The following is a 26749-nucleotide window of genomic DNA, read 5'->3' as shown; positions in this document are numbered from 1 at the left end:
CTTACAAATATTGGCAGAGTTGTAATGATTTATGACATGATTGGAGGGGGAACACCAGGGAATACCCTGGTGAAGAGGAGAGAAGCCTGCGTTTTCTCATCGGTAAGTGGGTATTACAGCCCCACCCAATAGGGAGTCGCGGGGAACAAGTGGTAACATTCAGCACCACTCACAGCAGATGGAAATGATGCAACAATCTGCTGAACAAATGAATAGATGTTGTCATATTCAGCTTCGCCTTCTAAGCTTCACAAATGAAGACAAGTTTCAAACAACTGTTTTTTATTATGCACATTTTTAATTCAGTTCATTTGGCCTTTATGATTGGACTGAAAAATAAGCTTTGGCAGGTCTCACAAACATGTGGGCTGTGAGTTTGGAAGAGCACAGTCAGTGCGCCCGGAGCTCTGAGTCCGGAGGGCAAGCCGAGGAGGACGGGCCCCGGGGCAGCGGTGCTCTCGCTGCTGTCACGCTGCCCCAGCACACCCCGCCCAGGAAGGGAGGGGCCTGCCTGAGCCTTCTTATATTTTGACAGAAATAATCGCCCCCAAATTCAAAATGCTTAGACGCCAAACAAATGGCCAAGTAAAAAGATAAATTTGATCCTATTTCATAGGCCAGGAAATTGTTGTACAACAGGAGAACTAGGTGGAGGCCAAAAAGAACGTGCGGAATTGCCATCCCAGGAACTGGTCAGGGGTGTGGGCTCTTTGGGGAATTACCTAATTCTGTAAAGGCCACAGAGACCTGGATGTGTCGTTAGTGACAAAGACAAGCCTTCTGCTGCAGGTCTCAATGCTCAGGGTGAATATACAACAACAAAAAAATCGGGAATGCCAAGGATGGAAACCAACCAGTCTCTGAAAGGGCCAGTGTGTAGGCGCATGCAAGCACACACACGTGCAAGCACATGCACGTGCACACAGTTCCCTGTTCTCTTGAGCCCTTTACGCCTGACACATGGATTCCTTGTTCATTCAGCCCCACCCCTTAGAAGTATTTCTAGTACTTAGGTTACTCCCCTTGGCAGCTCTGCCTCACACACAAATACTCAAAGTTTATGAAGTGTGACCTGTTTATCAATGACTGAGTTCCATTAATCTCAGCTTCTACCCTGGCTGGAGCAGCCCAGCTGCCACCTTTCCTGGGGGCAGGGGAGGTGGAGGGAGGGTGATCATCGAATCTGATCCCAAGCCACCACACCTGGAGATCCAGCACCCAGAACGGAGACCCCGTGACCCTCCTCAAAACTGAGGTGGGTTTCCCCTTCGAAATGTTCGCTGAACCTCATTCAGAAGCCATGTTCTGCTGGGTAAATAGCTGGCCTCGAGACTCCTGAAGAATCAGTGGGCATGGGGAAAACCTACACTGAAAACCCGTGAGGCTGGGGGATTGATTCCTCCTGACTTGGCGTCGCTCTAAATCCCAGTGTGTCCAGGAACTAAGAGGCGAAATGCATACTGGCGGTGTCCGAGGATTCTTCAGTTCTCTCGGAGGGGGTGGGCCCTGCTCCTTAGGGCAATTTATGGTCTGCCCCCATCCAGGGCAGAGAATTACTGCATGTGCCATTTAGGCTTTCCAGGTCATTTCTGGAAACCACTATGTTCCCCCTTTTAGCTCATTGTTGAATAGAAAGTTCATGCTGTTTAGATAAGAAGTGAGCCTGAAGTAAATCTGTACAGAGCCAGGCAGACAGGGTTGAAGTAATGGTACCTTATGGGCAGCTTGTCCTGGCTCTGGGCATCATGGGTGGCCTCTCAAGCAGGGTAATAACCAGGAGGGAGAATGAGTCTCTAGTGACAGCAGTGACTGGCGTTTCTTAAGTCTTACGAATTTAGAATGTGTAGGAGAACGATCTTTCTTTGAATAAAGAGACATTTAAAGAGGACCACAGCCTCACACACAAAGGCTGGTCGTTTTTATGCTAACAAGTGTGAGGAAGGGAGTGTATTAAGGTTATCATCCTTTCCTTGTGCAGACAAATGGGGTTTCACCCCCACAGCGTTTTTAGTCTTAGAGAAGAGGGTGATTCTGGTGAATCTGGAGCAGAGTGAAAGCAGGAGCTGGAGGGGGAGCGAAGGTGGCCGTGGCCGCCCAGGCGGTCCTCCATTTCAAATTCAGTCCCGGAGCTCCAGTTTTCCCAGGACAGCGCAACACAGAGCTCAGCTTTCTCTTTTCTCAGATATCTGAAAGCAGGGCTTGTCCAGTGAGTAGATTAGAAAAGGATATGGAACTTGTTCCCCATACTTTAAAGCAGGGAAAAAGCCTTGTTGTGAAGAGAAGAAACAAAACCTGTTTGGTGACTTGTCGTTTCAATGAAAACACGAACCTTTCACAGGTGAGCATTCCCCCGCACTCCTCCCCTTCCTCCTGCCACCTGGGAGCTCCGGATCACAGGCCACAGGTGGGGCAGGAAGAAAAAGGAAAAAACAAGCCCTGCTCCTTCAGAGAACACAAGGATTTGGTGCAAACATTTAAGAACCCAAGGGAACAGTTTAGTGGGAAAAAAAGTTTATTAAGCTTGTTTTGTCAGGGCGGTAAAATACACTCAGAGAGAAACAGTGCCTCATTCTGCCACCTCGTTAGGGAAACAGCAGAGCGGTTATGAGTTTCTTGATAAGAGTAAATTGTTTTCATATTTATTTTCGTTCCCTCTCTTTAATTGTTTTCATATTTATTTTCGTTCCCTCTCTTTATTACTCTTGAATAAACATAAAGAACCAATTTCGTGTAGCCAAAGCTGTGGGAATTTAATGAAGAGAACACATTTCTGATTTTTACAAATAAAAAGGTCAATCCTAAGGGTTCTGTAAGGCCTTGCTTATCAACTCCATGAACCTCTTCATGAAAGCTATGTCACGTGGGGAGCCTACATGAGGAACCCCCCTGTTCCCCCCACCCCCCGCCCCGCCTCCTCCAGTGAGGGATTGTGAGGGAAGAATCCTATATTCTCTCAAAGTCAAGGCAAGGAGCCAGCACACAGCCCTGGCCAGGCCCACGCTGTGCGCATCCTGGGGCTTAGGGACTTGTATCTGCAGGGTCACAGCCTGTGCCTTTCTCCTCAACCAACCTCACAGGATGAGAGTGTGAATTGGGAGGTAAAGCAAAACCCAGCATTTCTGCTAGTTTTGTGAAGGTAAGCGTGCACCCCAGGAACTAACATAGGAGAGAGGAGGAGGAAGAGGAGAAGAGACTGGAAAGACCCTATTACCCTAGCAACTGCGAAGTATTACAGACTACAGGTGAGACTCTGATGGGGCCACTTATACATACCTTCCTTAAAGCAAAATAATTTTTCCCTGATTTTAAGATAAAGAGTTTCAAAAAAAGGAGACTGATTTACAAGTATCACTTGAAAAACAAAACAAAACTGGGCACTTAAGATTCATCTTTCCTTTTCATCACAATTTTGCTTTGCAATATGGTTCTTAAAATTCCTTTGAAGGTGACCCTTTAAGAATGTCCTATCATGCAATATGGCAAGAAAACTAACGCCCTTAGCAAACCAGTTGTTTTTGTTAACACAATACACACACAGACAAGTTACTTCCTTAGTAGCTATAATTTGAACCTTATACAAAATGTATGGCTTTAATTTCTAGGGTTTGGGCACAAGAAATGACCAGAATAATAATGAGTATAATTATGGATAAATAGGTAATTATGAATAAATATAAGGAAAGAATAGAACCATTTAAAAGAAAATAATTGAGAATAAGTATAAAATGTACAAAGTTATTTATATATAAGATAAAACTCAAATTTATTTTTCAAAAATGTCATTATGAGAAGAAACATACTATATATGTAGTCAAGTTCCCCTTAATCATGATGAAGTCAGGATAAGATAAAAAGAAATAATCCTCATATAAAGGGTATTTAAAAAGTCAGCCATATCAAGACCCTCTATTTTTAAACACTGTATAAGGCATCTCACTTTGTAAAAAGATAATCCAGCCCTCAAGAATCCTTTAATCAAAGCCAATATAAACAGAAGTAAAATAAAAACTAAAAATCCGTTTGAATTAAGACCACTAAGAATCTATGAGATTATTTCAGCAGGACAAGGGCTGGTCAAGAAACTAAATACTGTAGTCGTAAAAGGAGAAAAAAATTATAACCATTTTATGTAACTTACCCGGCAAATTGAATACTATGAAAAACGTCCATCACAGCACATTTAAAAATTTGAATTTAAATAATACTCAACAGGAAAGAAATAGACTCTGTGACAGTGACTGAGACATAATAACAAAAAGGCATATCTAAGTGTGGCCCTTCCCAGTCTATTTTTAGAGCTTTAGGACGCCAGCCTTAAACAGTTCTGATAATAATGCTTGTGGCTACAACTCAGCATGTGGGACAGTGTGGGAGCAAATGAGTCCTTCTCGTGCAGTGTCACCTAGTTCATTGTTTTTTCCCTTTTAAATTAATCCTGAGACCTTGCTCATAGAACACAGGGAATCTGAAGAATCTTTTGCTTCCTCCTGTTTACTAGCTACCTTGGAAAATGCAGATCTAAAATTAGGTCATAAATTAAAATTAAGTGATAAGATAAATCTTTGAAAATGTTCTTCACTAAAAAAAGAAACTATCTTGCTTATCTGGAAACTTACTTGGAATATTACTTTAATTGGTAACAGAACACACATTGCAGAGGAAAAAGTACTTGAGTTCACCAAAATATTATGGAGACATGTCCTTAAAAGACTTCTGTATTAGAAAGTAACCATTTCTGTGCCACTGTCCCCACTGAGATGTCTGTGTATATCAAGAGTATAGGGTTTTAGGAAGTTTTTATATATTTAACGATGACCATGTATATGCCCACACAATATCTATATATGTATATGCTAACATGTCTCTATAAACATTATGTACACGTATATACACAATAAATGCTCATACACATGTCTCCCAGTGACACAGACCCTTTGTGTGATGAGAACTGCTTTCTTTAAATTACTACCTTTTCCCAAACTCAACCTTTTTATTCCACTCCCATAACTCAAAATTATAGTACCTCATACTCTAAAGGTTTTATTTCACTTTTCAATTTAAAAAAAAAACTAGGCAAACCAAATTTTATCAAGAAACAAAGGAATATTTAGAGCTAACATGCTGTCCTTTACCGTTCAAAACCAAAAACCCAAAAATGTATTTTAAGACACTGAAAATTTAACACCCAGTTTTTAACATTTCCTTAGAAAAGGAGAGGAAATCCCTATCTTGGAGAACTGAGTATAGGAGACCTAACCTGGCTTTTGTGTCTGTACACTAGGGATCAAAGGCTAGATTAGAGACTCGAGAATAACAAATCAGACCCAATCCCCATCTTTCCAAATCCAAATCCAAAGTAGATGGCAGTTACAAATCACAGAAACCTATAGGTCTTCAAGGTTATTCTCTGAGTTCTTGGAAAAAAAGGAAGATGTGGGTCCGGCCCTCATTTACAGAGGGAACTCCCAGCTCAGCGGTGGGGCGGTAATGGGGCAGCCCTTACTGCTCCCAGCCCCCAGCCCGGACTCCTGAGCCCTGGCACCTGTCATCGCTAGTCCTCAGCAGGGCACAGCCATTGGGGCTGTCCTGACCGCTCTTTACAACACGCAGCCATCTTAGGCCAGACAAACCTAGCCGTCCTCCTCCTCCAGCCCCCACGCGCTCCCCATCACAAGTTCTCCTTCAGCAGGCCGAGCTTCCGCAGGGCCTCCCGGCGGGCTTCCTCAGTTGAGCCTCGGCCAGCGAACTGGACGGTGATGCCCTGGGGTCTGAACCCCACAGCCCTGGGCAGCGAACCTGAACGCTTCCTAGCATCCTGGCTGCAGTCCGGCGGCCGGTGCTCGAACAAGCTCTTGCTGGCGTTCTGGCGTGCAAGTTTACTGGTGAGAGCTGGGTCTGGGTGGAAGGTGACAGTTTTCCCAGTAGAGAAAAAGCCACCAGGCTCCCTCTTTAGGACATCGTGGATGCTCTGGAAGCCATTGGCCAGCGGTGGGGTCTGCTCCGTCTGCACGCCTCTGGACTGCTGACTGCTGGTCTGCCCTCCTGCCCGTGTGGGCACGCCTTCCTGCACCGGGCCTGGCTTGCTCTGATCACATGTCCCCTGCTCTGGGGAGATGCTTCTCCTTTGCTCAGGGAGATCACCCTTTTGGGCCCTTTCTTCCATTTCTCCCATGGAGAGAAAAGAGACACCGTTAATGTTGGCCAGGACCCGGGCTTTCCGCTCCTGCACATTGACCGCTGCCTTGGAGATGGTCTTGTTGAACTCCTTCCCGGCACTGTTGGTCACACTGATGTTGCTTGGGAAGCGGTGGACCTTGGGTGCAGACTGTGCTGTGTGTCTGTGCCACAATGAGTGGTCTCCATTTCGAGGGGCCGTGGGTGTCAGTGTCCTCCATTCTCCAGGCCTGCCCTCCTTTGAGGGGGAGGTGGGCGAAAGCGCCTCATTTCCTGCCAACTTCTCAGAAATTTTCTGAGCAATAACAAGCGGAGTGGGAACGGAGCGGGGCAGTTTCGGGTGTTCTGCTGGAGGAGAGGTGGAGAGCTGTTCTTTCCTGGGGTGGGCTAGCGCTGCGGGGACCAGCAGGGATGGTGGCTGAGGAAGGGCCTCTGGAACTGTGGTCTCTGGTCGGGGAGAGGTCCCCAAACCTTGTGTCCTGTGCTCCAGGACAGGAATGTCTTCCTTCCTAACAGGTCCAGCCCCTGAGAAGTAGGGAGAATCCTCATAAGCTTATGTAACCTTATGTAAAAATGAACACATTACATTTCCTTTCCACTGAATTGAAAAGGGTCTCCAAAGGACATAATACCAACTTCGGCACGTCCTCCTGCAAATTAAATTCCCTCTGTCCCTGTCCCCTGGACTATTGCAAGAGAACAGAGGACATGATTCTCATGACCACAGGATGAGGTGAAAGACTGCCAAATCAGACATGGTCAGTACTTGGGAAGCATATGGTAAAAGCAAACTTCTAAGGACCCATCCTCCTGAAGCATTAATAGGAGAAATTATTTCCTTAGCAGGGATTTTTACAAAGGGGAAATGGAGGCTGGAAGGTGTGTGGCACACCACCAAGTCCCTCCCTTTCTTCTACACAACAGAAATGTCTCCTGACAGTCCCAGGTGGGATTTACATGCCAGCCTTGGAGCCTTTACTATCTCCAGAATCACAGAACGCCTAGCACTTTTCGGTACTTCGGTTCATACACCTGTCTCCTGCTGCAAAACTGCAGGCTGTGTCTTTTTTATCTTTGTATCGCAGAATCTCACAAGATGCCCGACACAGAGTAGGCACTTAAAATTGTTATGAAAATACCATATTAAGGAATTGAAGGGCAGGATGGCTTACTTTCAAAATGGGTTTTACGTGGCACCATCATCATATGATCTAACATTTGTAAAGGAACAGCTGGTTCAAATTTTAGGAACTATACTTCAAAGAAGTGTGATAAAAATGGGGAATTCACATTAAGCCTTTTCTTTGAAGAGATGGCTGTAAACTAAACTCCATCTTTGGAATCTGTGACCATAGTATGTGAAATTCTGTATAACACACAGCCCTGCTTACAGATTAAAAAAAAGGAAAAAATATTTCTAGAGGCTCATGATAAATGGCAGTATTTTGTAGTTAGCAGGGCAAAATTATTTTCCCTTCTAATTTTCCCTCATCATTACCAATCCTTATCCCCTTGTCCACATTTATTTCCAATATCTTTTCCAGTTCAGAAGAAAAATGGAAGAAAATTTTCTCCTTGCCCCTCTCCTCTGGTTCTATCATAGGACTTGCTGGACAAAAACATACCTCTCTTTTGATGCCACCCTGAGTTAAGCAAAGGTACAAAGGGGATGCTGAGCTGAATTTTTGTGTTGATCTTTTCCTGTTTTCCTGAACCAGCTGACTTTTCAGTTCAAATACCCCTACCTTGGAAAGTCATGCTGCAGCAATAGGGGCATAATCTTGCTCAGAAAGCGAGATTAAAATTCCAGGGCTAAAATACAAGTACCTTACATGTTTTCTTTCTGTAATGAATTGTCGCCTGGAAGCTCTTTCCAATTTTCTTTCTTTTTAATACAGATATAAAAATCTATATGTATGCCCAATTAGTCTCATTCTTAATTCTAGCCCTTTTGGAATTTCCCTTTATGTGTTGTTATCCTACTATGCTAAGAAAATATCTACTTAGTTGGACAAACTGCCCTACAAAAATCAGATAAGATCCAACAGTCTCCACAGTGGCAGACACAGAAAGCAGTACCTCTGTGTCGCGTAAAACACGAATAAAGCAAGCCCGAGTCTGGGGACAGGGGCTTCACTCCTCACCTGCTGCTTCAGTCACACCCGGAAGGTGCTCCGGTTCCCCAGCCGCAGGTACTGGCGGCACTAAGTCAATGACATCTTCCGGCTCTGAAGGGCTGGAAGTGCTCCCTTCCAGAGATGGTGGGGAGTGGCAGTGTACCCCACTGTCACACAGGACTTGCTCCTCAAAGTCGTCTTCTAGGGAGTCAATAGTCTCTTCAAAAAACAGGATGACATCCTTTTCCTCATGCGTGAGGTACTTCAAGCTCTCATCATCCTATGTCATAGGTTTGGGGAATGGGAATGGAAGAGAAAAAACAAATAGTGGTTTCACTGAAGGGAAAAAACACGACCAAGTCTGGATAGATACAGAGCCCAGGGTGGGATTCACGGCACTTGAAAATTTCCCACTTGGGGAGAGTCTGCCGTTCAGTTTCCCTCACTGACAAACCTATTCCTGTGTGTCCCTCACCCTTTTACCTGTATGAAAAAAAGTGCTGTCAAAAAGGTACAGAAATAAAGGATCCTAGACCCTATTATTAGCTCTATTCCTGTGGTTCCTAGTGAGTTGATGATGAGAAAGCAACTCTTCTTCAGTGCCTCCTTGGGAACGTTGTTTACAACTTACTGCCTTCAGACACACTTGCTTTTCCCATAACAGGAACGCGGGGAATTTCTGCTTGAACTTGGAGAGCTCCAAATCCATGTCTTCCTCCAAAAACCTCACTAACAATGCTGGGACTTATTTTCTTTAAAAGGGCCCAAATCACGAAGATAAAAATAATAGGAAAAGAGATGACAACAACAAAATTTGGGAAGTTAGATAGCAGGACAAGTGTAAATGACTCAGCAGACCCAAGAAAGGTGGATTTTAGTCAGCAGCAGAGAAAGCCAGTAATTAACCTGCTGAGTACTCGAGGGATTTCCCTGGTCCTGGAGGGCTCTCCTCGGTCCGGGGGGCTTCCTGCAGTCCTGGAGGGCGCCCCTGAGGCCCAGGCACTGGGGGTGCTGAGTGGTTCTGCAGGGTGGCAAAGATGATGCTGACAAGAGCAGACCAAGTTAAAAGGCTCTTTCCAAAGCAATTAGATCACCCAAGTAGAAAACGACATTTTTCCCTTAAAGAAGATAAAAGAGATTTGAAGTGGACAAAATGAAACAGCACTGACTTAAAGGACCATATTGAAAATGAGAGGTAAATGAAGCCAAATTGATATTCTCTGCACAGAAGATTGGAAGAGTCTTCTCTGGTGACTTGAATGGTCCAAGGGCCAGAAGGGCTGACACCACAGATCCCTAATAAAATAGCTCAGTTAGATCATTCTACAACCAAACCCAGCAGATAATTTTTAATCAGATTCTTAACATTCTACTCATACACGTTTGCATAGAGCTAATGATCACCAAGCAACCGAGAAAAACCTCTAACACAAGAGACATATCAAAACAAAACAAAGTAAAGCAACTTACTCTGGAAACTATGCAGAATGATGAAAATTTCAAAAAGATGATCATTAATATCCTCAGAGAGCTAAGAAGAGATTCTGAATCTACAGAAAATATGATGCTATTTAAAAACTAGAAAACAAAAAAGAGCTCTTAGAAATTAAAACTATGACAGCAGAAATAAAAAACTAAGTAAGAACCTACAAAATAAAGTAGAGAAAAAGCCTAGAAAATAAAGTAAAGACACTGGAAGAGTACAATAAAAGTAAAAAAGAAAATCTTTTTAAATAAAGAAAACTAGAGGAAAAGCGTGAGAGGTCCAACATCTGAATAATGAGAGTTTCAGAAAAATAAATCAGAAAAAACAGAAGAGCAGGAACTACCAAAATATGTGAGTAAAATAAAGAAAATGTCCTCAAACAGAAGGATCAAAAGGGACCATCAGAATAACCTAATGAACAAGAATAATATAAACTACGCCAACACACATTATTGTGCCATTTCAGTACACCAAAGACCAAGAAAAGATCCTGAAAGCTTCTCAGAGTGAAGAAAGAGGCCACATAAAAAAATATCAGGAATCAAAACAGCACCAGACCCCTCAGCAGCAATACTGGAAACCAGAAGACAATGTTGTGATTCCTTCAAAATCTAAATGATCCACAGAGCTTCTGGTCATGATGGAGTAGCTAAACACAGTATTTGCATCCTCCCACAACCACATCAAAATTACAACTAAAATGCAGAACAACCATTATAATTCAGAACCAACTGAAATCTAGCTGAATGGAAGCCCTGTAACTAAGGATATAGAGAAGAAGCCACTTTGAGACTGGTAGGGGGGCAGAGATGCAGAATGGGCTGGTCTCACACCCACATGTGGTGGATAAAAATTGGGAGGGATATCTCAGCTGCAGAGGTGCCTCCTGAGGATCCAGCCCCACACCAGGGCCCCCAGCCCAGAGTTCCAGTGCCAGAAAGAGAAATTCCTATAATTTCTGGTTCTAAAAACCTGTGGACATTGTGGCTGAGATAAATGGAGGGCTTCTGGAGTCCCAGGCAGTTCCTCTTAAAGGACCCATGCACAGACTTACTCACACACACTCCTTTCGAGTTCCAGAGTTGGGGCAGCAGCTTGAAAAGCTCCAGGGGCTTATGGGGAGGAATTGAATTGTCCAGCATTAGAGTGAGGGCTGGAGGGACAGCCTCCTCCCAGACAGAAGTTCTGGCATAGGCCATTGTTCCTTTGCTGAGCCGTAACCCCTGAGAGCCAGCAGGCATGTGCCACATCTGAGTCTATAGTAATGTGGCTGTCACTGTTTGCCTTGCCCTGGTAATTCCGTGAGACACTGCCTTACCCAACTTGGGGGTCCACCCAAGCTGTTTCTAGTGGCTTTTCCATACAAATGTCCTGTCTTGGCTCAGACTTCAGACTTTCCTAAAATCTCTCAAACAAGCAGCCTCTGGCCTCAGCATGCCCTGTACCTCTTGCTAAGTGGCCCCAGGCCCAGCACGAGCAGCAGCCAGCCTTGGTTTGCAGCTTGACCTAGAGTACCTCCAAGCCTAGGAGACAGAAGCTCTATCTAACACAGAAAGAAACACAGGGAGGCTGCCATAGTGAAGAGACAAAGAAACATGTCTCAAATGAAAGAACAGAACAAAACTCAAGAAAAAGAACTAAACAAAATGGAGACAGTCTACTAGATGCAGAGTTCAAAACATTGGTTATAAGGATGGTCATTGAACTTAGGGAAAGAGTTGTTGAACTTAGAACTTCAAAAGCATAAAAAAAGGACATGGAAACCATAAGAAACAACCAGTCATAGATGAAGGCTATAGTAACTGAAATCAATAATTTATAGGTAATCAACAGCAGAGTGGATGAAACCAAGAATCTAAATAGCGATTTGGAATATAAGTAAAAAAACACCTAACCAGAACAGCAAAAAGAAAAAAAGAATCCAAAAAATGAGGATAATATAAGGAGCCTCTGGGACAACTTCAAGTGTACCAACATTCACATCATGGGGGTGCCAGAAGAAGAAGAAAGAGAGTAAATAAGTGAAAAATTATTTGAAATAAAAATGGCAGAAAACTTCCTTAACCTGGTGAAGGAAATAGACATACAAGTTCAGGAAGCACAGAGAGTCCCAAACATCTGGACACAAATAGGACCACAGCAAGACACATCATAATTAAAATGCAAAGATTAAAAACAAAGAAAAATCTTAAAAGTAGCAAGAAAAAAGCAGTTAGTTACCTACAAAGGAGCTCCCATAGGACTGTCAATTGATTTTCAACAGTAACTTTGCAGGCCAGAAGCGACTGGCAAGAAATATTCAAAATGATGAAAAGCAAGGACCTATGACCAAGATGACTCTACCCAACAAAGCTATCATTTACAATTGAAGGAGAAATAAAGAGCTTCCCAGACAATAAAAAGCTAAAGGAGTTCAATACCACCAAACAAGTAGTACATGAAATGTTAAAGGGTCTTCTTTAAGAGGGAAAAAAAGATAAAAATGTCAATAATAAATGGCAATAAATACATATCTATGAACAATTGATTCTAAAAAGACAAACAAATATGCAGAACAGAAATAGACTCATAGATATAGAGAACACTGTGACATTTGCCAGATAGGAGGGGCACTGGAGGGATGCTTTAAAGTCATGAAACTAATAGTACAAATTGGTAGTTACAGAACAGTCATAGGTATGTAAAATACAGCATAGGAAATATAGTCAACTATAACTATGTATGGTGCCAGGTGGGTATGACGTCTATTGGGATGATCACGTAGTAAGTTATAAATGTCTAATCACTGGATCTACACCTGAAACTGTAATTGAAAAATAAAAAATGATTTAAAACAAAAACATTTTGAATTAATTCAGAACTCTAATTTTATACCCAACCAAATTTAGGTTATGGTAGAATGAAGATGCTTTTAAGACATGCCAGGTCTAAACAACATATCTCCCAGGTCTGCCTTTTTCAGGAATTTGCTGCAGGGGTGTGGGGAGTAGGGTTGTTCCCTAGACAAAGGAGGAAACCTAGAAAAGATATGGGAGCCAGGACACGGGAGGATGTGAGGGAATCCCTGAGTATTGGTAATGCCCCAGGATGTGCAGTGAACAACCAGTCCACCTCAGAGCATGCCAAAGGGCTACCCAGAACATGAAGAAAGCAAATAAAATTGAAACAATTAACCACAGAAAAACACTAAAGCTGTGAAAGCATGTGTCTATGAGTCACTTTACCTGTAGCAATACACACACATATATACACAAATATATTAGTTACATTAGTATTTAAAGTAGCAAGAAAATAAGCAAAACAAGAAACAACTAAAATGTTCAATACTAAGGGTATTATGATTAAATAAACTATGGCACATTCAGAGATAGAACATTGTATAGCCATTTAAAATTGTGTTTTCAAAAGAATATAATGGTTTTCTTCCCCCAAAACAATCTTCGTGTTTCATTGTTCCCTTCAAGTCCTTGTCCACATGCGTACATATTTTGCACAGATAACATATGCAAGTTATTGTGTATTTTGCTTTTTACCAATATAGTTATTATAATTGCTTTTATATGTAGTTTTTCTCTCAGTGACTACTGACTGTGATAGCTATGTTTATTAACTGGCTTTTACAAATTCAAGGAATGCAATGTTAAGTGAAAATGCATACAGAAAATAGAGTTGCCTCATTTAAATATATGCATACTTTGTATGTAAACACATACAAAAATGCTTAAAATATATATATTCAAATGTCAATAATGGGGAAGATTAAATTAAATAACAAGAAACAGGTTGAATTGAAAGATGTTGCCTGTGGTGAGTGGGAGATGGGAGAGGGACTCATGGAAGACTGGTGCTTTCCATAAACATTGTAAAACTATCTGACTCCATACTGTGCTCATGAACTTTGGTAAAACAGGAAAAAATATGGTGGCAGAGGTGACTAAGAGCTGCTCCATCTGGCACAGAGTAATGCTTTACCTGCTGTGATCTAGAGGTGCTCACGGGCCCTCCTTACCAAAGCATCTAATTCCTAGGCCCATCACAGGGCCTGAGGTCTCCATGATTTGAATGGCTTTTCTTTAGTTTAAAGCATAGTATATACATTTGTTTGGGGGATGATTAATACAAGAATACATGCAAATTTCTCAAACTAGCCTGGCTGTGGGAGCTGAAGGAGAGATGACTCAGGAAACTGCAGCATGGGTTAGGTCAGAATATATAATGAATATTGCTAGAGGGAGATCTATGACATGCATTAGGTAAGCAGACAGAACAGGAGACTGCCAGAGAAGATAAGCAATACATAGCCATTGGATATAAGCCTGTATACAACTGCTGGGTCATAAGGTACATATCTGCTTTGGTAGATAAAGCCAAACAGTTCTGAGTGGCTGTTACCAACTTACAGTCTGTCTTGCAGGGCTGCGTGCTCTGCGGCCCTGTGTGACAGGTATGTGCTAGGGTCTCCTTCTGATTTCCAATCTATTTCCAAGAAGATGAATGGTGATGAGCAATTCTTTTCCATAATATTTAACTGGACATTTGGAGTTCCCCTAATGGAGAGCCTGTTCAAGTCTTTTGTCTGTTTTTCTGTAAATTGTCTTAAAAATAATTTGTAGGATTATACATATTAGATACAAATCTCTTTTTGAATATATTTATTGCAAAAATCTTCTACTCACTGGCTTGGGTTTTCTCTCTGATAATGGAGTCTTTCAACGACTAGTCCTTAATTTTAATGTAGTACACTGTATAAATCTTCTCTTTCATGATTAGAGCTTTGTGTGTCTTATTTAGGAAATCACTACCCACTGCATGGTCATGAAAATATTCATCAATGTTTTATTCTGGAAGCATCGTTGTACTTAATCTTTAATATTTAGTGCTACAATCCACCTGGAATGAACTTTTGTGTCTGATGCGAGGTCGAGATTTGTTGTTTCCTGCGCCAGTCTCGCCCTTTCTCTGCTGCCCGTCTCTCTGGTTGTAAATCAGGTGACAGCACACGTGTAGGTGTGTTTTGGGGTTCCTTTTTGTGATCATTTGTCTACCTGTCTATTTGTACACCCATAAACATTGTTTTAATTGTTATAACTTTATAGGCAGTCTCAATATTTGGTAGTTTAAGGCCATTCAGTTTTGCTGTTCTTCAAGTCTGTGCTAGCTTTTCTTGGCCCCTTTTAACCCCATATAAATTTTATTACCAGCCTGTCAGTTTCTTCCCTGCTGGGACTTTGGGATCACACGGAAGTTCCTCAAATTGAGGAGAAATGATGTTTTACAATATTTTTAAACCGCAAATAAAGAATATGCCTTCACGTATTGAGATTAGTGTGCTAACTCAAAGTGTGCTACCTCAGCCACAGCAGCAGCACCTGGAAACCTGTCAGAATTACCAGTTCTTGGGCCGCATCTCAGATCTACTGAATCATAAACTGTCAGGCGTGGGCCCTCACTCTGTGTTTGAACATACACTCCTGGGTAATCCTAATGCACTGAACTTTGATATGCACTGATTTGGTTCTCTAATTCCTCCCAATATTTTGTGGTTTCCAGTGAGAGATTTTACAATTTTCATTGTATGTCTTCTTAGGTATTTAATGTTTTTTGGTGCGATTATAGATGGTATCAATTTTAAATTTTTCTAATTATTGCTGGCATATAGAAATATAAAGTATACTGACCTTATGCAAATTTAACAAATTCGTTGTGTAATTATGTTTATCTGTAGATTCTTTGCAATCTTCTATATATACAACAGTATCTACAAATGACAGAATTTTATTTCCTCTTTTCCTTTCTTATGCCATTCATTCATTTTTTTTCATTCTGCCTTATTGCACTGTCTGGGTCTCGAGGCAGGTGAATGGAAGTGGCGCCTTTGTCCCTATATTAGGGAGAAAATTTTCAATATTTTACCATTAAGTATGATGCTTGCTGGAGGTTTTCTTTTAAAACGATCTTTCAGATTAAGAAAGTTTTCTTCTATTTCTAATTTGTTAAGTGTGTTTGTTTTTTAAATAATGAATGGATTTTGAATTTTGTCAGGTGCTTTTTCTTCCTTTACGGCAGTGGTTCTTATTTGGGGGTGACTATACCCTCCATGTGGCCTTTGGCAATGTCTGGAGACATTTTTGGTTGTCACAACTGTGCGAGTGCTACGGGATGGAGACCAAGAGTGGTGCTAGACATCCTACAAGGCACAGGACACCTTTCTCCAGAAAGAATAATCTGGCCCAAAATGTCAGTAGTGCCCAGCCTGAGGAGAGGTGATCATATACTTTTTCTTATCATGTAAATTAACTGAATTACAATGATTGATTTTTAAGTATTAAACCAACCTTGCATTCTGGAATAAGCCCAACTTGGTTGTCATGTTGTTATACTTGGTATACTAATTTGATTTATTTAGAATTTCTGAATTTATACTCACAAGACAGACTAGCCTGTAATTTTCCTTTAATTGTAATCAGATTTTGTATAACTTTTATTTTTAAAATTTTAACTTTTGAAACAATGTGCCTTAAGATTTTGGTTCATAGCATGTCTTCTTGTTCTGCCTTTTCTGAGACTTGGTGGAGGAAGGGAAGAAACATACTGATTTTAAGAGTTCTTTTTTTTTCCAGCTGAAATTAGAACAATTTCATATTAACTAGATCTCTGTAATTTTATTAATTTATACATTTGGCAGTTGTCTAGTCCCTGAGACTAGACAATATTCACCATAATAACAAGGTTAGTATGAGGGGCATTGGGAATATCCTTTAAAAGAAAATGGGCACAAAATATTCTTTATTTAATACTTTTTAATTGAGCACTGGACCAAGGAAAAGAGGAATAGGTTAAACACACACAACACATACACACACACACACACACACACACACACACACACACACACACACACACACACCCCCCACACCCAAGTCTTGTAATCTTAGCAATCGTCTACATCTATAGAACATATGACTAAGGAATTTATGCTTTATTTTGAGATTTTCAGGATCTGGCCCCTCCTACCTTCCTTTCAAATTTCACCTCCTACTACTACTCTTTCTTTTACACTCTACTGCAGCAGCGGTAAACTTTTTCTGTAAAGAGCAGATAGTAAATATTTTGGGCTTTGCAAGCTTTATGGTAACAATGACTGAACTCTCGCAATGTAGTGTGAAAGTTATAGATATGTTGATGAATGAGCCTAGCTTTATTACAATAAAACTTTATTTATAAAAACAGGTAGGGGACCAGATTTGGTCCACAGGCTGTAGTTTGCCAACTCTTGCTCTTTAATGAAGTCAAATCACTTGCTATGCCCTTCTTGGCGCAGCCACATCTTACCTATCATTCATGGTCCAATTTAAGTGTTATCACACTTCCAGCCTACTTTCATAGCATCTACCGAATCATACATCAAATATTTGGGCATCTATTAAGCATTGCACAATGTAAATACAACAGTGTAAACAATGTTCTTGCTGTTAGTCGGCCATCTAATGAGGGCTTCAGATAAGAAAATAGGCAATTACTTTAGAGTGTGGAAATGGGTGTTATGGACACATACAGCATGGGAATCAATCCACACTTTTAGGGAAGGGGGTCTGATCTGGAAAAACTGTGGAGAGGAAATAATATATGTTAATCATGTAAAAGAAATGGGTTGAGAGTTAAACAAAAAGGGACAAGGGATAGTTAGATATGTATTTTGGAGCGATCATGTTGGCTATAGTGTTGAAAATACTGAATATGGGAGAAAATTTAGATGAGAGCTAAAGGTCCCCTAAACTAGCATAGTGGTAATGGGAATAGAGACAAGCAGATGGATTTCAGAGATATTGAAAAAGTATAATCATGGACACAGACAACAATGTGGCAAAGGCAGGGGGTGGGGGCTGAATGGAGGGGGCAAAGGGGGGGAAATGGGGAACATCTGGAATAGTGTCAACAATTAAAAAATAAAAAGCATAATCAACTCATATAAAATTTTATTTTCTACTATAGTTATTCATCACCCATGCTTTTTACTTCTGCTGGACCTAACACTAAAAGGAAGATTCATGTCTGATATTCTGATATATCTGTGAACTATCCATGGAACTCAGAGGTTTGTCTGGTATCTAGCACATGGTCACTGTAACCAAAACGTCATGGCTCCTCACCGGGTCTGTCTGTTTTGGCCCTTTGGCAATGAGAACAGGAGGCTTTCATAAGAAATCCAGCAACACTATTCATTTTGTGAGTCTTCTAGATTTTCCTGCAGATTGGTGGGATCACCTGGAGGGTCACAGTATGTGGCGCAGAGCCTTCCTCCCCCATCTTTCCTCCACATACTTTATTCTTGCTTGGTGAACCTCTCCTCCATTCATCAGCACACACTGCTCCTCACTCTGCTGCCCTCCCAGATTCACTCCAGGACATTTCACATTTTCTTTTATCCCTGCAGAGTAGTTTATCACAGTGATTCAGCAAAGAAATTTTGCAACTCTAAAATCATCAGGGCTCTTAGCATAACACAGATCCCTGTAGTTAACAACTACAACCATCACAGATGTTGTTAAGATACCATAATAATAACAACCATAACAAAAAAAAATCCACAACCACAACTATTTGTTGAATTAAAAGTACAGGGAAATAAGTAATGCTCTCTGCCCTTTACCTCCTACTCTGACCTTCCCAATTTGGTGTTTCAATGGGGTTACCCACAAGTTTTATTATAATCTACCTTGGTTAGGTATAATAATTTCTGTTTGGTTGTACAGAGAGTAGAATTAGATGGGCAACTGGCCTGCAGTTTAAGGCACATGCCAACTTCCCACATTAAGGGAGGGAAAAAAATGAGAATGGGGTTTCTCAAAAAATGAGAAAGCTTATATAAACCCACATAGCTAATCCAACCTAAAAAAGCAAGGCGTCCCAACATAAGCTTTCATTTAGAAAATAAGCTTAGGAACAGGAGGTCCTAACAACTGTTTTATGTTCTGTCAAAAAGTGTTAAGACTTACAGACTGAGAGATTCAGAGACAGTGAAGTGACTTTCCAAGGCTTGTACAACTATTTTATAGAGGGTCCAAGACTAGAACTGGTCCTTCGTTTGCTTTTTGTTTTGTTCTACTTATTTCCTTTACCAATCACATATTAATAAAGACCCATGCTTGGACACCTGCACAGGTTTTGTACTCCTTATCCTGGAGTTCCTAAAGCTCACAGCTTTACCGCAGTGTCCTGTGTAATGTGAGACACAAGTCTGTTTTAACCAGGCTGCTCAGTGATTAGAGCCCCAGGTCCTGGAAGGCAGGTTCTTGCATCCTTAACCTATTCAAGGTCTCTCTAAGGTTAGAGGCCGGAAAATGCCCAGGGTGAATGGAATGTATCCTCAAGTACCTTCTTTGTAATCAGCCTGGCCTTGAGCCCTACCTAAGGGGCAGGGCCAAAAATGCTGTGGGCTCAGTTTGTTGCCTAATTCCCCAAATATGAAGCAGCCCTCCAAATGAACCTGGACTCTGCTTGCACCTGGGAGAGGAAAGAAAGTAGAAATAGGGAAAAACCCTGGTGCCACGGGCAGGGGAGCAGAGTATTCAAGGACAGAAAAGGGGCACATGGCCCTTGTCCAAGAGAGTTTTGGTCTATTCCTTGGTTCCCAGGAGACGCTGACGCTGCCTTTCTCAGACAGGCACATTCGAGAGGAAGGTACTGTGGAGGAGGTCAAGCATGAAAAGCAAGGCTGAGGGAACGAAAACCTACAGAGCCAGGGGGTTGGAGGGAAATTGCGGGGAGTCAGGGGGTCTGCTAATCAGCGAGGGCTTCTTTGGGGGTGATGGAAATGTTCTAAATGTTCTAATGTTCTAAATGTGATGACGGTTGCACAAATCTGAATTACTAAAAACCATTGAGTGGCACACTTTAAATGGGTGAACTGTATGGTATGTGACATATCTTAATGAAGCTGTTATAGATTAAAGGAAAAAAAAAAAAAAAAAAAAAAAAAAAGGAAGGCAGCAGCCTAGAGGCCCATGCGGAGGAGGGAAGAAAGCCAGAGCCCTAGCAGAGATGGTCGCTGTGTGACTGGCTCTGCTTTTGGTAGTGGAGCTTGTTAACTTAGTTCCCAGAGGACTAAGTGGATAGGAAATGAGAGTAAACAAAAACAGTAGATTTCTTTGGAAGGTAGCAGCAGGCTGACAGCAGAAGTTTTTTTAGATTCCCTTTCTATAAATGGTGTTTTTAATGCCCCAATTTGGGCTGTGGAGAAAAAGGAAGCTCTTTAAGACTACAAATCTCTAGATGCTAAAAGAATTATGTAGGAAACTATACTCCATCAACCTGCCTGCCATGTTGATCTCAGGTAATGGGTACAAGTCTTCAAGGGAAAAAGTGCATACATTTCTACCTAATATGTATGATTGTGAGGAATTAATTTCTGTGTTCAAAGTAGAAAATTCAAAATGCTAAACTTACGAAAGGACATGTGTGCATGCTGTACAAGGCTCAAAGGGGAGAACCGAGTCCTGCTCTAGCTGACGCGTGTTCCCCTGCAGGAAGACAGCAGAAAATGTCCCCCAGTCCCCGTGGAGCTTGAAGAGGAGCATCCAGATATGGGACGGCAAACCTTTTCAGCAAATGCTGCCGATAGTTATAAAAGCCAAGAGCCTAGATATGCCTGTGGGAGCACAGATTTGGGACAGGAGTTTTCATTTTTGGGGGAAATGATAGCAGGAAAAAAAACTTAGAACAAAAAAGTTGAAAAGGCTTAAAATACTCATACTAAAGTAACCCCTACCCAAAAAAGCTACTAAATTAATTAAGCTCTTAGGCTTCTTTCTTTTGTTTTGTTTTTCTTTTAAACAAAGAAATTTAGTTTCACTGCAGAGTAAGACAATTGTGGCAGCTCCTTGTAAGGGAGGAAAAAAGAGCCAGCACAACTCATCTTTATTCTAAACAAACACATCATAAAAAAGATGGTCATGGCTAAAAATGTTTTTTCTTCTTTTTTATTATATTTTTTCCGTTACCATTTAGTCCCCTTATACCCTACTTCCCCTGAAACACACACTGTAAAAATGTTTTTTGAGATCTTTTAACCACTAGCCTCCTAGGCAGGCACCTTCAGTATTTGTTTTGGAGGAGTGTGATTTGATGTTCATATTTTCTTCTCACAGACACCAAAATGATCTCCCTGACACTTGAGCAAGGTATTATTGATAGAATAATCTAAACTGATGAGAGAGTGCTCTGCAGCTGAAACAGAATAGGGGCAGAATGAAGAAAACAAGTCAGCCTCTTTGTAGTTCCTCACATAGCTATAAATGCTATGCTTATTTTGGCAATCTCATGAGAAAGACCCTAAGTGCATGTGGTGTTTCCCACAGTTTCAGGATAGGGTTTAATTACGGTTATTTCTAACTAGTCATTGTTGTAATTTTTCAGTAGGGCTAACTTAAACCTGTACTTCTGGCCGGAAAGAGACACAAACAAACCAGTGAGATATGTGTACAGTTTTGATTACAGATCTAGGAATAATGGGTTTGAAGGATTACAGTTGGGCTCCGCGGCTGCATTAAACTTTGAACTGGCAATATTATAGGGAGACCTTGATTGAGATGCAGCTTCCATAAGTGAGTGGCATCACACATGCGCCCAGGCCTCTGGTAAGTTTGGCTCACACTGTCCTAGAGTTTCGCAGGGCTATCTTGCCACTGAACTTTGAGTTCCTGAAAAGATTAAAACTGGGTTTTAGTCCATCATCTATCAATTGTTGTATGTAGTAAGTATTTACTAAATGCTTATTGAATTTTTTAAAAAAGCTATGTAGGCTTCATCTTAAAATGGCTGTTTTGACCAGCATGTTTTGGGTTCAATCGGATGAGGAGACAGAACACAAAGGAAGATGGGGTTACTACTGACCAGCCTGGTACTCCTTTCCACGCCTCTGTTCTGTTTCCCCTCCTTGAGATCATCTAGCAACGAGTGTGTCACATTTCTAGTGTACTCCTGAGACCCCAGTCCAAGCTTACCATGAAGATGGCTTTCACCACTGCTGGCTTTTCCTTCTCAGTCCAGGACTAATGGGTGTGGCCAAAAGACATCAAAGGCTTTTGAGAAGGAAGGGATTAATCAGGAACTGACAACTGCTATATAGTCACAGACTCAGTCTGTGACTTTTGGGCCAGATCCTTTGTCAGCTAAGCTAGAAGGAGGGTTTCAATGTAGTTCATTGAATATTAAATCTCTAAAAACTCAATAATGCATTTGGGTCATTGTTTTTGCCCACCTTAGGTATCAAAATGAACAGGAAGTATGCTTGGGGATTTTGGATGTTTCCAATACACCCTAAAAAAGCACATATATCACTTAATTTCTTAAGAACTATGGGTAGTATGAGCTTCCCATTCTTCACCTAGCCAAAGCAGGTTCTTTTCTAGAGGGAGCTCCAGATGCTGCAGGGCAAAGCAGACTTCATTCAGGACCACAGGACAAATACAGACCTACAGACTCTGGCAGGAGGCAGCATTTTGTCCCTGGCAGTGGCACCCAGGAGTTTCAGAGAGATACATGAGTGAGATACTGGCCTAAACGGGTTAAGAACATAGGTGACTTCACACCCCAAGCTTCTTTTGTCACCTTAAAGAGCTATCATTACCAAGGTTTCTGAATCCTTCTTGAACCTTTTATTTTGAATCTGTGTTACCTCTCAAGGTAGTAGGTTGCAAAACCACACTACCATCTTTGCAAAGGCATGCTGCCTTGTATTTTAAGAAAGCTTCTTAAATTTCAAAGGAAAAAAACAAATTCAAAAGACATCCTCTAAGTCAAGTATTTCAGGATTTGGCCAATTTGTTTTTGTTCTAACTATACCTTTCATTAGAAAAGGTTCAGAGGAAAAAATTCCGTATAAGAAAAACAAAATATATATACAAACACACCTACTCTTGAGTGATAAAGACTTCATACACTTCCCTATATGGATAGCCACAACAATCCTATTTAAGCAGCAAATTTTTAATTTGCATTGCCTCAGGAGGAAAGTTCCTAAAGAGCAAAGATCTCTTATATCCCAGGCAACATTTCAACTGGTGTTTAAAAATTTTAGGATATTCTCATGTAACATCAGGCATTAGTCTTTTATCTTCTTTTAAAAATAACCTTAGCTTAAAAGAAAAACTTCTAGTTGGAACTAGGTTATCTTTTACTTAAAGAGCTCTCCAAGAGGTACATTTAATACCATACAATTTAGAGGCCTAAAAACACTGTAACTAATCTTTTATGGGGTCAAGAATTAAAGGACAGCAAGTGGAGAAGCTATTAAGGTTGATTCTCCCTCTAAACAGACAAGTCATAAAAAGACCCAGTGATTTAGAATAAAAACATACAGCTCCTCTCCAAATTTAGACTCCTCAAAAAATAGAGTATGAGGGTAAACTTTTTTTTAAAGTTTACAAATTTTGTACCAGTATAGATAGTTCACTGGTTCAAGGACACCTAGATGCTAGGAGAGTGCTTAGTAAAAGTCAAACATTCCGTAGCTGTTTAGAAAACTTTAATTGCCACTTAAAATTAAATGTCAGTTTTTTTCAGTGAGCCTGATCTATCTAAGGAAAATTCACAACTTTGGAATAATAACTGATGACAACTAAAGTTGGCTCTATGATTTTCCATTAAGGAAAATGCTTGAAAAGAGTCAGTCAACAGGTGTAATTAGAAGGTATTGGGACAGCACTAGAATGTGTCCTCCATCAGAGAGTGAGACACAGGTAGCCAAATGGGGTATGAGGCAGAATTATGCAAACACATATCATGAGAATATAATTAAATTATATGCTTCATAAAAGTAGAATCTGTAATGCTGTTTCCACTTTGTCCTATACAGTGATGAACACACAGATGAATCAAACTCATCACAGTATTATTTTAAGTTTTTACTGGATTGAAAAGAACTGTAGAGGATAGGTATTCTTTAATTTAAATTTGAAGTGATGCCCATAGGAAGATTGGCAGAATTAAGAAACAATGAGACACTGGGGAGAGGGGTGTTTTCCTTTTACCATCTTATCTTTAGTGATCAAAGGAAAAAGTTCAGAAGACCACTCATAAGAGACAGGGGTATAACAGGGGGAAAAATGGATCCAAACAAGATGATGGTGACAGGATAAAGTGGAATTATGCTCAACCTGAAGCTATAGGGCACTCAAAAAAGAGAAGCTGGTATTATGAGCACTGATTAGATGCTAGACATATCATCTTTACTATATATATATATATATATATATATATATATATATATATATAACTCTTGAGAAAAGAATTATTATCCCTCTCACCCTCTTCTTTTTAAACTAATGAAGGGAAGAAATAACTAATGAAGAGAGCAATTAAATATCTTTTCCCAGGTTCAAAGGGAGGCAAATTTGAATTTGAACCCAAGCATTCTCTGATACCCTTGTATTTATACTAGTTTAGCTGATTTTCAGGATACTGATTGGTTAGTAGAGAAGAAAGCAACTTTAAAAATGCATAAGGATAGTTCTTGGATTCACGAAACATTATGAGTATCTTGGGGAATGTCCTTCTGATCCCTACTGAACTCCACTGTGAAACCTAGGCAGGCCACTGCTGAAGGCTCAAAATATCCTCCCACCAATGAGGTGAGGAGCACAAGGCTGTTTTCCTGTCGCCTACCCTGACCTCCTGGTGTTTATAAATGTAAGGGAGTATAGTTTTCCCCATTATGAACCTAATGATATTTCTAATATCTTATATTACCAAAAATACAGCCATGATAAAAAGTTTTCTAATAAGCCATTTCTCTTTGTGACTTTGGAGCCGAAACATTATAGGCTTCCTTTCAAACAAGAGCTTTTGTCTCTGAAGATGTATTCTTGTGTATGACATCTTGACAGAGTCAACATGATGTGTACTCTCCAAATTTGCCATATGACAGACCTTAAGACCTCATTTGCCTACACATACATCCTAGGAATTGTTGTGTTTTATATGGCAATATCCTGTAAGCTCCCCAAATTCATTTTCCAGACTTGCTTCTTCCAGTTAAGACATCTTACAGGCACTCTGGCAGCTTCAACCCCTCTGAGACATCTCTTTCCATCTGCTGCTAAACCTTCATGGTAGTCAGTGTGACACTCAGCCCAGCTCACCCGCTGGAAATGAAGGAACTGGTCTTCCATCTAATGGGAGTGCTGATGGAAGGTGGTCCTCAGCTGTCAGGCTCTTTGGGAACTGTCTTGAGCTGAAAGAAACTGTCTCATCACGGTTCTTCCAGAGGGGTTCTGTGTGCAAAGGCTGATCACTGAGTGGGTATAAAGGTGCCACTTCCGGCCTAATGGTGACAACTGAGGGCCTATCCCAGCCCTAGAGCTCTCTGAGCAGCAGCTAAGGCCTTCATCAAGTCTACTCACAGCTCAGCTTCCCTCTCCACTCAGTCCTGCCTCTTTTCCTTCCAGACGCTGATCCCAGGTACAGTCCTAGCCTCCATCTCGGACCGTGCTGCGGGGAAGCCAGTCTGCAGCAGCCGGCCCTGTCACAACGGATCACAGTCACCAGCACGCAGGCTCCACTGCTGTGTCCATGACACCTAGTACAGTGCTTCCACATTTGAGCAGATGTATAAACCGCACACACAAAAGACACAGTAGACTCGCTTAGAGTAGTCAGTGAATGCCATGCTACAATGGGTGTGTTTGCAGAGAACAATCAGGTCCCATATGAGCCTGTGAGTTTGAGCTACCACACAGGGTTTGGCAAGAGTAGGCATTTACTGGTTAACATGAAGGATGGGCCCCATAACACTAGACTGGAGATGCAAAAGTAGCAACTTTCCTTCCCCAAGTCCAAAGCACTAGACAATTTGGGATCACATTATCTCCCAGGAGGAGACGGACAGCACGTATTATTTCAGTTCTCTATCAAAAGAGGCCAGGATACATAAAAATGAATGTGAAAGGCAAAAAAGTAATTCAAATACCATGACTCCTAATGTACTACATCCATTTCCTTAGATACCACAGTCATCTGATGGTCATTCTCAATTTTATTCCATTACTACACATATAAGGTGGTCTTTTAAACTACTGCACCTAAGTTAGTCTCGGCAAGCTTAGACATACCCTTCTGTATCACAGCAGGGCTGCCTCCTGACCATGCTTTAAAGAACATACTCCGTGAATTACTGGAGTATTAATCTGTCTTTCCTACATATTCTTTTAATATATCTTTTAATATATTCTTTATATAGCTTTTAATTAAAAAATTAGTACCTAATTCTCTATTCTTAAGGATTTGTTGGTTCTCAGATTTTCAGAGAGTAATTTGTAATATAGTTTTCTTTCAGTGAACCAATGAAACTATATTTATTACATACTATCATGATGATTTAAAAAAAGAAAATATGCAAGTAGGAATCTATTAAGTTCTACCTTACTATTAACTGCCCTCTATACTGTATATATATATATCTTATATTCAGTATAATTGGGGTTAATTTTAGGACTCAGAGTATCTGACAGAAAATCCACTAGAAGATGGAACTGAGGTGAACAATAGACTCTTATTAGTAAAGCCCAAGGCTACTTCCCTCCTGTCCTGACCTCTGTGACTATAAAGGTGTCCATCCAGAAGGGTGAATATCCTGAGGAGTGGGGAGTGCAAAAAGGTTATCTCTTAACTTTAAAACTAATTCTTTTTATGAAAGTTCCCAAGCTTGTTGATGATATGTAGGAACCTGGACTCTGAGAGAAAGGGATACAAAAGTATTTGTATTTGTAGAGGAGTTAAAAATCTGTTTTAAAGGGAATTTGTTTTTACCCATGGAGGAGCTTCTCTTCCTTCAGGTCTTTTGAACTGAAAGGCATCTGGCCCTGCCTAAATTTGAGGCTGCCTGCAATCAGGGACCTCCCTGGGTCTCAGCAGCCCTGTTATGGGCTGCACTGAGATTCCCTTCACTGTTGTGGATTATACTCTGTATTTGTGC

General features: G+C 41.0%; 1 protein-coding gene across 2 annotated transcripts in view; it reads right to left on the bottom strand.

Moving 5' to 3' along the window:
* Positions 1-3142: 3142 nt before the first annotated feature.
* The window catches only part of PROSER2 (proline and serine rich 2), a 41677-nt gene continuing 18070 nt past the window's right edge, over positions 3143-26749 (bottom strand). For both annotated transcript variants that reach the window (XM_054593464.1, XM_054593473.1), the window contains exons 3-4: positions 8319-8571; positions 3143-6699 (exon numbers count right to left, since the gene is read on the bottom strand). In XM_054593464.1, coding sequence (XP_054449439.1) covers positions 5669-6699; positions 8319-8571 — 1284 coding nt within the window. In that variant the 3' untranslated portion in view covers positions 3143-5668. The remainder of the gene's footprint in view (positions 6700-8318; positions 8572-26749) is intronic.

Source organism: Pteronotus mesoamericanus, unplaced genomic scaffold, assembly GCF_021234165.1.
Source record: "Pteronotus mesoamericanus isolate MK-2021 breed Mesoamerican mustached bat unplaced genomic scaffold, CSHL_Meso_final contig_130, whole genome shotgun sequence".
NCBI lineage: Eukaryota > Metazoa > Chordata > Mammalia > Chiroptera > Mormoopidae > Pteronotus > Pteronotus mesoamericanus.
This window is presented reverse-complemented; position numbering and strand designations above follow the sequence as displayed.